This window comes from Salmo trutta, chromosome 38 (assembly GCF_901001165.1).
Source record: "Salmo trutta chromosome 38, fSalTru1.1, whole genome shotgun sequence".
NCBI lineage: Eukaryota > Metazoa > Chordata > Actinopteri > Salmoniformes > Salmonidae > Salmo > Salmo trutta.
The window spans coordinates 21124409-21139241 of record NC_042994.1 but is presented as its reverse complement, the minus strand read 5'-3'; the positions used below and the strand labels follow the sequence as shown (position 1 = coordinate 21139241).

General features: G+C 39.7%; 1 protein-coding gene across 9 annotated transcripts in view; it reads right to left on the bottom strand.

The window, feature by feature from the left end:
- sipa1l2 (signal-induced proliferation-associated 1 like 2) overlaps positions 1–14833 on the bottom strand; it is a 117420-nt gene that overhangs the window by 51259 nt on the left and 51328 nt on the right. For all 9 annotated transcript variants that reach the window (XM_029739257.1, XM_029739256.1, XM_029739259.1 and 6 more), the window contains exons 6-7: positions 4984–5087; positions 637–794 (exon numbers count right to left, since the gene is read on the bottom strand). In XM_029739257.1, the coding sequence (XP_029595117.1) occupies positions 637–794; positions 4984–5087 (262 nt within the window). The remainder of the gene's footprint in view (positions 1–636; positions 795–4983; positions 5088–14833) is intronic.

Here is a 14833-nt window from a genome sequence, read left to right as displayed (position 1 = left end):
GATGTGTTGATTGAATTTCGGTAGCGTTTTCCTCAGATTTCCTTTATTAAAGTCCCCAGCTACAATAAATGCGGCCTCAGGATAAGCGGTTTCCAGTTTGCACATAGAAAAGTGTAGTTCCTTGAGAGCCGTCGCAGTGTCGGCTTGGGGGGGAATATACACGGCAATGACAATGACCGAATAAATGTATTTTGGGAGGTAATGCGGTCGGCATTTGATCGTGAGGTATTCCAGATTGGGAGAACGTTACCACAATCACACAGCTGTTAATCATGAAACTTTCTTATTTTTTTGAATGTACGATAGACAAAGAACCCTGCTGGCTGAATGGACAATATATCCGCAGAGTCATGATTCTGTAAAAAAAAAAAAAGACTATGTTATACAGTCCCTGATGTCTCTCTGGAAAGAGATCCTAGCCCTAAGCTTGTCTACTTTATTGTCCAGGGACTGAACTTTAGCGATGGAGGGAGTTGACACTTGATTCAACAATCATTAATAGAGGTACTTCTTATAATGTTTGAAATTGGGCCCTTAGGTATATGAATGCTTGAATCAATGCAAGTTAATTGAATCCAGCTTTACACATCTCTCACACCATGTATTTTAGAAGTATCGGCGGTCCGCTTTGCTCACCTGTAGCAAACATTTTCTGTGCAAGGGTTGTGGACTCTGACGATGATGAACACGTGCTGGAAGTGTGAGCGAATGTTTTTGGGAGTGAAGGGAAGAGCACCAGGTTCCTGGAAGATGACGGTGACGATGTCATTTCCAATGTGCCTCTTCCTCAGTAGCTAAATGGCAAGAAAAGGAAACAGAAAAGAAAAAGCACATTAGAATTCAGAAAAGTAAATGCCCTTACAGTACATGAGAGACTAGGAAAAGGTCTCAAAGGCTGATGAAGACCTAAATGATGGAAATCTATCCCATTCTAGAACACAAGTCAAGCTGTTAAGTGGTCTAGGAAAGGATATGGAGGACAGTAAAACATGTTTATTTGGAGTCTATCAGAGGGCCTGTGGGAGCTACAGTACTGTCATATTGCTTATACCTCTCATATCCTTGCCAATCAACAGAAGTGCTAAAGGCAGTGGCTAGGGTGCAGGGGTTTCTAACAGGGCGATAGCCTCCTCACCAGGAGGCCATAATCTGTTAAGTCCCGTGGTGTAGGTGGTAAACAAACAGGATGAGGGGTGGAATTGGCTGGATCAAGGGGCTCAAGTAGTGGCAGAGCCTCTGCCGACCTTGGGGGGGCTTACGGCTAATCTCAGAAATCAAATGGGATCCCAGGGGAGGAATGAAACTTCAAATCCTAATAATCAAGGCCCAAGACACATGCGAAGCCCAAGACACTTGGCCCGTTCTAATTTCGGAAAGCTCAGAAAGACACTGGCCCTCGTTCCTGTATAGGTGGCTTTCTATGAACGCTGGGCAGTTTGCGGCATATGTCCAGGAATCAGGATTGCCAGATGGTCACAGCTTTAAGATGGCCTAAAATCTTTATTGCTGTGACTTAATTTCAGACCTCCAGAATAGTCCATTCATTTAAAAAAAACTGATCTGAATGCTGTTCCCAAGAGCTCTACGTAAGATACTGCTTACAACTGCAAAGCAAATAGAATCAACATGGTGCACGTGACAATTCATTTATAAGGGGTGTTGCTATGGTCTAGATAGAAAGACCCACCCAGGCATATTCACAGACACCAAGCAGAGTGGGGAATTGAATTGAGGAGTGCATGCGAAATTGTTGTCGTGGCAACATCTCCAGAAATATCATTTCCAATTAACAAGTCACTGACGGGAAAATTATGAGCAACTCTGAAATGATGAGTCCAATTTCTAATATTGGAGAGCAGATTGTGACTAAAGGATCAACATGGCAAGCTACCTGTTGTTGTAAAGGGGTAGAAACTATAAGAAATGTTCATGATAATGATCACTATTATGACGGAAAAAAAAGGATTGCATTTAGAGTTAACTTCATTAACATAAGTGATTTTTAAAACTATTTTTCACAGCAGTTTAAAAAATGTGAGCTTGACTTGAGTTTCTGGGGGGGGGGGGGGGGTTACTAAGCTAACATATGGAATTGTTTTAAGATGATCATATCAAGCTATTTGATTTAGAATTTTAGAACCCCTTTAGGTATCCCCCCAAAATATTAAAACAGTATTTGATGAAACATTGAATTTGAGCTTACTGAACTTAGCCGATAGAAATACATTGATAACAGATTCATACATGTAAAAACAGATCCTTTTTAGATAGTAAAAAAAGTAAGTTTGTTTTGAAGTGTCTGTCTTATATCTGAGTGATATAAGATCAGGAAACTATTTTATTATTTTTGCACATATTTAACCCAATTTTTTGGGCACTAAACTATTTCCATATATACTTTAATACATTTTTTTAACTGGTACCAGGATGGCAGTTAAACCCACACAATAAAATAGATGCAACTAAGACGGATTTTGATGGGGATTTTTTTATTATGCTAATTAGAGTGTCGCGGCACCGCGGAAATTAACTCAAGAGGGTTATGTGCAGTGGTGTAAAGTACTTAAGTAAAAAAACTTTGAAATACTACTTAAGTAGTTTTTGGGGGTATCTGTACTTTACTATTTATATTTTTGACAACTTTTACTTTACTACATTCCTAAAGAAAATAATGTACTATTTACTCCATACATTTTCCTTGACACCCAAAAGTACTCGTTATAATTTGAATGCTTAACAGGACAGGAAAATGGTCCAATTCACACGCTTATCAAGAGAACATCCCTGGTCATCCCTACTGCCTCTGATCTGGCGGACTCACTAAACACACATGCTTCATTTGTGAATGATGCCCGAGCGTTGGAGTGTGCCCCTGGCTTTCCGTAAATAAAAAAACAAGAAAATGGCACCACCTGGTTTGCTTAACTTTTTACAGCTCTTTAAGGATAGGGGGCAGTATTGACAATTTCGGAAAAAATGTGCCCATATTAAACTGCCTCCTACACAAACTCAGAAGCTAGGATATGCATATTATTAGTAGATTTGGATAGAAAACACTCTGAAGTTCCTAAAACTGTTTAAATGATGTTCGTGAGTATAACAGAACTCATATGGCAAGCAAAAACCTGAGAGAAATCCTACCAGGAAGTGGAAATCTAGATGCATGGGCTCTCTTCAAGTCGTTTCCTATTGAACACACAGTGACGTAGTAATTATTGTGCACTTCCTAAGGCTTCCACTAGATGTCAACAGTCTTTACAAAGTTGTTTGAGGCATCTACGATGAACAGAGACCGAATGAGAAGGTGGGGAAGTTGGTCTTTCAGGGAAGGACATCACTTCATTGGTGCGCGTTCACGAGGGAGGATCCTCTGTTCCAAAATGTTTTTCAAGACACAGGAACCGTCCAGTTGAAATATTACTGAATCTTCACGTTCTAAAGGCCCTAAAGATTGATATTTTACAACGTTTGAACGAACATAAATACAACTTTTTTTTACTTTTCGTCGTGACATTGTCCGCGCGCTTCCTACATTTGGAGTAGCTGAACTGAACGCGCGAACAACAAGGAGTTACTTGGACATAAATTATGGAGTTTATCGAACAAAACAACATTTATTGTGGACCTGGGATTCCTGGAAGTGCCTTCTGATGAAGATCATCAAAGGTAAGGGAATATTTCTAATGCTATTTCTGATTTTAGATGACTCCAAAATGGCGGCTGTCTGTATAGCCTAGTGTATTTTTCTGAGCTCAGTACTCAGATTATTGCAAAGAGTGCTTTCCTCGTGAAGCTTTTTTGAAATCTTTCACAGCGTTAGCATAAAGGAGATGTTCATCTATAATTCTTTGAATGACAGTTTAATATTTTATCAACGTTTATGACAAGTATTTTTGTAAATTGTGGCGCTGATTCACCGGCAGTATTTGAGGGAAAATATTTTCTGAACGTTACGCGCCAATGTAAAATGCTGTTTTTATATATAAATATGAACTTTATCGAACAAAAAAATGTATTGTGTAACATGATGTCCTAGGAGTGTCATCTGATGAAGATCGTCAAAGGTTAGTGCTGCATTTAGCTGTGTTTTGGGTATATGTGATGCATGCTAGTTGCTTGGAAAATGGCTGTGTGGTTATTTGTGTCGATGTACTCTCCTAACATAATCTAATGTTTTGCTTTCGCTGTAAAGCCTTTTTGAAATCGGACAGCGTGGTTCGATTCAGGAGAAGTGTATCTATAAAATGGTGTAAAATAGTCCTATGTTTGAGAAATAGAAATTATTCGATTTGTGGTTTTGAATATGGCGCTCTGATTTTTCACTGGCTATTGTCAAACTCTTGTCGTAAGAGGTTTTAATATAAGGAATTAGAAATGATTGTACTTTTACTTTTGATACTTAGGTATATTTTTGAAATTACATTTACTTTGATACTTAAGTATATTTAATACTTTTACTGAAGTAGTATTTTACTGGGTGACTTTCACTTGAGTCATTTTCTATTAAGGTATCTTTATTTTTACTCAAGTATGTCAATTGGGTACTTTTTCCACCACTGGTTATGTGCACTTTTCAAGTTTCGATTCAGCCCTTAATAAAAATTTTAAAAACTGACCTACTAGATCTTTTTGTTAATTATCAAAAAGTGTTAAATTGCTCTTTTGAAGTGCCACTCCAAAATCTGGCTTTAAGGGCAGTTACAACAATATTCAAATACCTCAGTGGCAGTGACATTTGCCAAGACCAATCTCTCAGATTACTTACACAAATGTTGGGGGCCCACTGTGGGTGGACACAGATTGACTAGAGCTGCTTTAAAGGGATACTTTGGGATGTTGGCAATGAGGCCTTTTAGCTACTTCCCCAGAGTCAGATGAACTCGTGGATAAAAATGTTATGCATCCGTATCCAGTATGAAGGAAGTTAGAGGTAGCGTTGCTAGCATGCTAACAGATACCCATAGACTTCCAGTGTCCACTCACCTGTTGTCTGTTGTTGGGGGTGTAGGGGAGCAGTGTGGACACGTGGAACATCAGCTCATAGTCTTTGTAAGTAGTGTAGAGAGAATGTGTTCCAGTGGAATCCGCTGTAACACCCAAACAAAGAATTTAGGTCAGAGCAGCTCAGACAGAGACATTCTAAACAATAGAATTGAAAAGAATGTAATACTGCAGTCTCCGGAAACAAATGATCTGCAATAAGATCATTGTATTCTGCAACAATAATCCTGTGGTATTGCCAGAGACAGAAATGCTCATTTCTGGTTCCAGTCTAACATTTCCAGCACAAGGGCCCATTTGTTTTCGAGAGGCCCCCCATTATTAGTCAAATAACGATAATACCGCGCAAATGATTTCTTTAAACAAACGTACACAGGACCACTGGGCTGACAGACCTGCATATCTTGCATTTGCCCGAAATGCCCTATGGCCAGTCTATTTCTGGGTATTTCTAAATGGCCCGTTCTCTTTCCCTAGAGCTCAGAAACGACACTGGCCTTTGTTCCTGTATAGGTGGCTTTATATGAACGCTGGGCAGATTGCGTGTTATGTCTAGGAATCAGGATTGACAGACGGACACAGCTTTAAGATGGCATAAAATCTTGATTGCTGTAACTGAATTTCAGACCTCCAGAATAATCAAAAAACAGTGATCTGAATGATTTCCCCAAGAGCATTACGCAAGATACTGCTTAGAACTGAAAAGCAAATAAAGCCAACATGGTACACATGACAGTACATGTATAGAGAGTGTTGCTATGGTTTAGATAGAAAGACCAACCCGGGTTTATTCACAGACAAAAAGTCAAATCAAGCTTTATTTATACAGCTCATTTCAGACATGGAATGCAACAAAATGTGCTTCACAGGAAAAAACATACCAAAAAAACAACGAAAATAAAAGCTGAAATATTTACTACACAACAAACATAAGAATAAAAACTAAAAAGAGTGACAAAAACTGAATGACTAAAAAGCACCCGAAGGAAAAGCAAAGCTAAAAAGATTTGTTTTAAGATCTCTTATACAGTTGAAGTCGGAAGTTTACATACACTTAGGTTGGAGTCATTAAAAATCCCTTTTTCAACCACTCCACAAATTTCTTGTTAACAAACTATATTTTTGGCAAGTCGGTTAGGACATCTACTTCGTGCATGATACAAGTAATTTTTCCAACAATTGTTTACAGATAGATTATTTCACAATTCCAGTAGGTCAGAAGTTTACATACACTAAGTTGACTGTGCCTTTAAACGCTTGGAAAATTTCAGAAAACAATGTCATGGCTTTAGAAGCTTCTGATAGGCTAACTGACATCATTTGAGTCAATTGGAGGTGTACCTGTGGATGTATTTCAAGGCCTACCTTGAAAGGCCTCTTTGCTTGACTTCATGGGAAAATCTAAAGAAATCAGCCAAGACCTCAGAAAAAAAAAATTGTAGACCTCCACAAGCCTGGTTCATCCTTGGGAGCAATTTCCAAATGCCTGAAGGTACCATGTTCATCTGTACAAACAATAGTACGCAAGTATAAACACCATGGGACCACGCAGCCGTCATACCGCTCAGGAAGGAGACGCATTCTGTCTCCTAGAGATGAATGTACTTTGGTGCGAAAAGTGAAAATCAATCCCAGAACAACAGCAAAGGAAGATGCTGGAGGAAACAGGTACAAAAGTATCTATATCCACTGTAAAACGATTTCTATATCGACATAACCTCAAAGGCTGCTTCGCAAGGAAGAAGTCACTGCTCCAAAACCGCCATAAAAAAGCCTGACTACAGTTTGCAACTGCACATGGGGACAAAAATTGTACTTTTTGGAGAAATGTCCTCTGGTCTGATGTAACAAAAATAGAACTGTTTGGCCATAATGACCATCGTTATGTTTGGAGAAAAAAGCCAAAGAACACCATCCCAACCGAGAAGCATGGGGGTGGCAGCATCATGTTGTGGGGCTGCTTTGCTGCAGGAGGGACTGGTGCACTTCACAAAATAGATGGCATCATGAGGTAGGAAAATTATGTGGATATATTGAAGCATCATCTCAAGACATCAGTCAGGAAGTTAAAGCTTGGTCACAAATGGGTCTTCCAAATGGACAATGACCCCAAGCAAACTTCCAAAGTTGTGACAAAATGGTTTAAGGACAACAAAGTCAAGGTATTGGAGTGGCCATCCCAAAGCCATGACCTCAATACTATAGAAAATTTGTGGGCAGAACTGAAAAAGCGTGTGCGAGCTAGGAGGCCTACAAACCTGACTCAGTTACACCAGCTTCGTCAGGAGGAATGGGCCAAAATTCTTCCAACTTATTGTGGGAAGATTGTGGAAGGCTACCAAATACTAATGGAGTGTATGTACACTTCTGACCCACCGGGAATGCGATGAAAGAAATAAAAGCTGAAATAAATCCTTCTCTCTGCTATTATTCTGACATTTCACATTCTTAAAATAAAAAAAAGTGGTAATCCTAACTGACCGAAGACGGGGAATATTTACTAGGATTAAATGTCAGGATTGTGAAAAACTTTTAGTTTAAATGTACTTGGCTAAGGTGTATGTAAACCTCCGACTTCAACTGTAGATCACTATATATCTATATTAATGAACAAAAATGTAAAACGCAAAGTGTTGGCCCCATGTTTCATGTCTGTATTAAAGACCTTTTGTGGGGTAAAACTCATTCTTATTGGCTGGGCCTGGCTGCCCAGTGGGTGTGCCTGGCTGTCACATGAGTGGGCCTATACCCTCCAAGGCCCACCCATGGCTGCACCCCTGCCCAGTCATGTGAAATCCATAGATTAGGGCCTAATTAAATAATTTTAATTGACTGATTTCTTTATATGAACTGTAAAGCAGTAGAATCTTTAAAATTGCCTGCCTGCTTGTTTGTATCCGTATATGTACACTACTGTTCAAAAGTTTGGAGTCACTTAGAAATGTCCTTGTTTTTGAAAGAAAAGCGCTTTTTGTCCATTAAAATAACATCACATTGATCAGAAATAGTGTAGACACTATTAATGTTGTAAATGACTATTGTAGCTAGAAACGGCAGATTCTTTATGGAATATCTATGGAGGCGTACAGAGGTCCATTATCAGCAACCATCACTCCTGTGTTCCAATTGCACGTTGTGTTAGCTATTCCAAGTTTTTCATTTTAAAAGGCTAATTGATCATTAGAAAACCCTTTTGCATTTATGTTAGGACAGCTGAAAACTGTTCTAATTAAAGAAGCAATAAAACTGTCCTTCTTTAGACTAGTTGAGTATCAGCATTTGTGGGTTTGATTACAGGCTCAAAATGGCCAGAAACAAAGCACTTTCTTCTGACACTCGTCAGTCTATTCTTGTTCTGAGAAATGAAGGATATTCCATGTGAGAAACTGAAGATGTATTTTTTTTATTTCACCTTTATTTAACCAGGTAGGCAAGTTGAGAACAAGTTCTCATTTACAATTGCGACCTGGCCAAGATAAAGCAAAGCAGTTCGACACATACAACAACACAGAGTTACACATGGAGTAAAACAAACATACAGTCAATAATACAGTAGAAAAATAAGTCTATATACAATGTGAGCAAATGAGGTGAGATAAGGGAGGTAAAGGCAAAAAAGGCCATGGTGGCAAAGTAAATACAATATAGCAAGTAAAACACTGGAATGGTAGATTTGTAGTGGAAGAAAGTGCAAAGTAGAAATAATGGGGTGCAAAGGAGCAAAATAAATAAATAAATACAGTAGGGGAAGAGGGAGTTGTTTGGGCTAAATTATAGATGGGCTATGTACAGGTGCAGTGATCTGTGAGCTGCTCTGACAGTTGGTGCTTAAAGCTAGTGAGGGAGATAAGATAAGATCTCGTACAACGCTGTGTACTACTCCCTTCACAGAACAGTGCAAACTGTCTCTAACCAGAATAGAAAGAGTGGCAGGCCCTGGTGCACAACTGAGCAAGAGGACAAGTACATTAGTGTGTCTAGTTTGAGAAACAGACGCCTCAAGTCCTCAACTGGCAGCTTCATTAAATAGTACCCGCAAAACACCAGTCTCAACGTCAGCAGTGAAGAGGCGACTCTGGGATGCTGGCCTTCTAGGCAGAGTTGCTTTTTTGGGTTGCATCAGTCATGGACAGAAACTTCTGAGACACAGTATTTATGATGAACTCCCGGAGGTTCACTGGTAAGCCACATTTACCTCGGGATCCATCCCAGTTGGTATTCTGTGCCCCCTCGTGTTATCTTTTTTCGGTTACACATCATTGGAATAGCAGAACAGCATAACGGTCTGGACAGCCCTTGTGTCTGGTGAGCAGTTGGTCAAGTGCTGTTGTCAGAAAAATGGAAATATCAGGGTGAACCGACGACCTGACGAACCTGCCAGGTATGTTGACTGCCTGTCGGAGGTGGAGTGTCAGAGCTCGCAGGTGTGCCTGGCATGGATTGTGACTCCATCTCGTTCTTCGCCCTCTTCAATGCGTCATTCTCCGCCAATGCCGCCTGGCTGTGGACCAATGCACCAGCTGTTGCCCGTATCTCTGCCCTCCAATAATGTTTATCTTTCTGCTGGTCTGCCTTCAATGACTCGATCTCGGTCTTCAAAGTTTGAATTTGATCCATGTGCACCTTCATCAGATGAGCAGAATGGTACCTGAGCCACCATTGATTACAGTGGCCTATGATAGAAACGGTAGATCAATTAAGAATTAAGTGACTAACACACAAATGCTGCATACACATTTTAAGAATCTAGCAAAACTTTGGCAACCATGCGTTTTTTCGGTGTGGCCCGTTGTCCAGCCATGCAAAAGCACATTCATGTTTTCAGTAGGCAATTTTTATTTAACCTTTATTTAATCATCGATTTTATTACACAGTAGATCTACCCATTGATAGACTATATACTTTTTTTTAAAGAAAATGCACTGACACCAAAATACCTTTAGTTTTGGTGATACTCTCAGCTCTGGCTCATTTTCAGGTCCTCTAGTGGTAGTCCTAACCCTGGAATGGGTAACACCATAGAAAGAAGCTGGCTTGATGAAAATGATGTCCATTTCGTCTCTTCTCTTTGGTCGCAATGTCATTTATTTTTTAGATAAAAAGCTCATTTTTGAATGGTAACTGTTTCTAGTTATTTTATTAACGAAAGCATAAAGATGAAGAAATACTGTACTGCTGTTTTGAGTTAGAAATGTAACACTTCAAAGTACTTTACCTGCAATGTATTCGATGCTTGTGGGACGTTCACACCTACAGTAGCCGGGCTATAAAGAGTCTATTGTCCTGCTAAAAATCGGGTACAAATGTTTGAAAACCTGTTTTCAAAATGCCACCAGCTGTCCATCACTACTGTAAATAAAAACACAGCATCTTGTTTATTCTTTATTGTAACCACAATGTCACAAATAATTTGTATCCAATTTTCCAATTACTTTTAGAGTTTGGGATAAATTTGATTAATATTATGGTGTTTCTATTCTCAGAAAAAGCCTCTGGGTTTTCGTTAGGATGGAACGGAAAATATGGTGCTGTACAACGTGACGGTCGGGAGTACAGCACTCGGCTATTTAGCTAAAGAATCCCCGTGTCGTGCGGGCACGTGGGAGACCAGGGTTCAATTCCTCAATGGGGAGGAAGGAGTAGGCTGTCCTTGTAAATAAGAATTTGTTCTTAACTGACTTGCCTAGTTAAATAAAAGGTTACACTAAGAGCATAACATTTCTACACCCTAATTTTATAATTGTAGTCTAACCAATAACCAAATGGAGATTCAGTGAAAATAAAAAATCTCATTGATTTATCAAGACCAGTCCCCATGCTTGTCTCAGAGCAGCGTGAAACGGTGCTAAAATAGTTGTTGGCTATTGCGTCAAATCCTATTGCTTCTATCTTCAATATGCTCTTTAAATAAATAAGACCTACACCACTTTTAACAGCACATTACTCAACACTAGTGTCGCCTATATTGGTCATGTCGCCTACGGTAGGCCTACAGTATATCGGAAAATATAAACGGGACTCTCCCCCAATAATTACATATAGAGGATTGGAGGATATTTCTGTAATTCAGTGATATTTATTCCCATAGTAATTCATTATGGATCCATAACTAAAACATAGGCATTTTGAAAGAGTATTTTTATCATTATTTTATTAATGAAAGCATAAAAATGCCATTATTAGTTACATTGTTTTAGTTTGAACGTGTAGACTGGCACTAAGAACAGAACAGCGGAAGCGTTTCCCTAGTCAGCACCATTATTAGTGCAATGCCCCTTAGTGTCGCGGTGGTCCACTCTCTCCCCCCCTTCCCCATGGGCTAGGTCGGTCTACTGTGTGCGGCTCTGCGGCCCATCCCGTGCCCCCTGCCCTCGTGCGTTTACAATGGATACAGCTGGAGAACTGCAAGACAATCCCATTGTGCGCCACTCGGGTGCCATGACCAATATATATATAAAATCCTGCTAATAACAGGGTAAATCATATATCTGGGAAAATATCCAATGGGCTTTTATATCATTCTAAATTAAACAAAGCGATTATTATGATTATTTTAAAAAAATGAGTGAGAAAAAGGTAATTCTGTATAACGTAGACCGGTCGGGAGTGGCCGACAAAACATTAAATTACAACTCTAAAATCAATCAAGGATAGAGTGTGGTTGTTACACATCCAGCTGGCTGTCCTCTTTAGTCGGGCAGAATGACAGACCAGGTAGCAGCAGAGTAAGAGCAAAATAATCCTAACAAAATAAAATAAAAATCTTAGTGTAACAGTTTTAGTAAGTAATACTGAAGTTGTGCACAATTATCAGTTTATATTTAGGTTTATGGCATGCATTCATTGTCAGTTAGAGACACAGTAGGACCCAAAAGCATAATCAGTGCGCAATGAAGAGCAATGAAGTGGTGACGCAGGATACCGTACTAAACCACAAAATAGCTCTAAATCCCGCAACATAATCGCAAAACCTTTAGTGGGGCAACCACTGTACGTAGGTATTCCATAAAAAAATCACATGTTTCCAGCTACAATAGTCATTTACAACATTAACAATGTCTACACTGTATTTCTGATCAATTTGATGTTATTTTAAATGAACCAAAAAAAGTGCTTTTCTTTCAAAAACAAGGACATTTCTAAGTGACCCGAAACTTTTGAACGGTAGTCTGTGTGTGTGTGTGTGTATATATAAATAAATAAATAAATAAATAAATAAATAAATAAAAGGGATACACGATATATCGATGAACATATCGGAATCGGACGATATTAGCTCAAAATGCCAACATCGGTATCGGTGTTTATTTTAACACCCGATGTGCAAACCCGATGTCAAAGCTGACGTGCATACCTATATAACGAAGGTACATGACACCACGTAAAATGTTGCGCTATACGTGCAACGCAGCATTCCTAAACTAGCCCACAATGTCTGCTGTGTGGATCGAACAGTCAACAAGTCAAGCAGTCATTTTAAAGATTAACAACATTTTAGCAAGACAACTCAAAGGCGAAATCCATTAAAGCCAAGATAATGGAATTAATTGCACTTGACAAATAACCGTTCTCTGTCGTGGCTTTCGCAGACTGGTCGAGCACCGGTTCACACTACCAAGTGCGCTATTTTGCCGATGTTGCCCTACCTGAGTTACACAGTAATAGCTTCACGACATGCATACTATGGAACACCGTTTGGATCTTCGCGTGTCAAAAAAGATACAGTAGCACTGTCAAAGCTGTTAAAAAAAAGTTAGCAAACACCGGTCATGAACGATGTGTTTACAATCCCGCGTTGGTAATAAAGCATCATTTGTTCGACTGCAACTTCTGGGGGTAGTTAGCTTTAGCTTGGTACCTAACTAGCACCAATACAACCAGCATGAAAACAATAAATGATTTTCATTATTATTAGCAATGATTTAGGAATCCTTGTGAGGAAGTATTAGCTAGGTAGCCACTTGTTGTTCGCCTATTGAAATTGAACTTCAGTTCATGAAAAGAAATAGCTAGCCAGCTGTTGCCCAAAGCTAATGTTATAAGCAGCCAGCTAGCTTCATCTGGCTAGTGAGGCTTGACCAGACCGGGTTATGTGTTGTGAAGCTAGCCACAATAAGGATTAGGCAAAATAGTGGAATTTGCGGTTTGCCTTCAAAATAAAATAATGTAACTGAGAGTGATGCAAATGAATACAAATAGTAGAATGATGCAAAAAAATATATTTTGAAGGTTAACCGTAAAGTCCACTCGTGGCTAAACCTTAGTGGCTAATCCTTATTGTGGCTAGCTTCACATAAGTGTCACATAAGATCTGTCTTATAAATTAGGGTTATTTTAGATGATGACACCTAGCAATATAGTTAGCTAGCTACTGAAACAGATGTCATTTTGCTATGTTTTTGGGGAAGAACATTGTTTACATCCATGCGCTAACTAGCTTTTTTATGTCCAGCACTGTAGGTGCGCGAGACAACTTTACCAGCATCATAGCATACGTATCGATGAATCGTTGTGACATATGAAATACGAGTGATAGTCTAATCAATGTGTATAATAATTACATAAAAAAATGTATGAATGCGTTAATGGTCCCGTGTGGCTCAGTTGGTAGAGCATGGTGTTTGCAATGCCAGGGTTGTGGGTTCGATTCCCATGGGGGGCCAGTACGGAGAAGAAAAAAATGTATGAAATGTATGCATTCACTACTGTAAGTCGCTCTGGATAAGAGCATCTGCTAAATGACTAAAATGTAAAAGTTAAATTATTATGTGACGTGCAGTCATAGTCAGGTCCTGATTGGCCAACAAGCTTATTTGACACGTCAAATAGTATATTTTTTGACACGCAAACACCCAAACAGCGTTCCATAGAAATCCTGGTTGAGAATTTAACGACTGAACAAACGAACCACGAAACAGCACAACAAGTATGTGAAAGAAATAGGTTTTGATCATGTTTTACTGGTAATGGCAACATATGTAAATGCCAACAAAATAACTTTTTGGTCAGTGTGTGTGTAACTTTTATTTAACTAGGCAAGTCAGTTAAGAACAAATTCTTATTTACAATAATTTACAATGACGGCCTAGCCCTGCCAAACCTGGACAACGCTGGGCCAATTGTTCGCCACCGAACAAGAGCTTACGGTTCTTGAACCAACTATTCTATGTTTGGACCCGATTTTCGCCGTTATCGGGAAAGAAGTTGGCGAAAATGGGACCCCGCATCTCCAGGGTTTCGTGAACCTTAAGAAGAAGCAAAGGCTAGCTAGTATGAAATGGCTAAAATCGGTAATCGCCCCACTTTGAACAGGCTAAAGGCAGCGAACTCCAGAACGACGATTATTGCATGCTGCAAGGGGGCATGAGGACTGCAGATGTGGCCAGGGCAATAAATTGCAATGTCCGTACTGTGAGACGCCTAAGACGGCGCAACAGGGAGACAGGACGGACAGCTGATCATCCTCGCAGTGGCAGACCACGTGTAACAACACCTGCACAGGATCGGTACATCCAAACATCACACCTGAGGGACAGGTACAGGATAGCAACAACAACTGCCCGAGTTACATTTACGTCATTTAGCATTTACGTCAGAGCGACTTACAAATTGGTGCATTCACCTTATGATATCCAGTGGAACAACCACTTTACAATAGTACATCTATATCTTTTTTTTGGGGGGGGGGGGGGGGTAGAAGGATTACTATATCCTATCCCAAGTATTCCTTAAAGAGGTGGGGTTTCAGGTGTCTACGGAAGGTGGTGATTGACTCTGCTGTCCTGGCGTCGTAAGGGAGCTTGTTCCACCATTGGGGTGCCAGAGCAGCGAA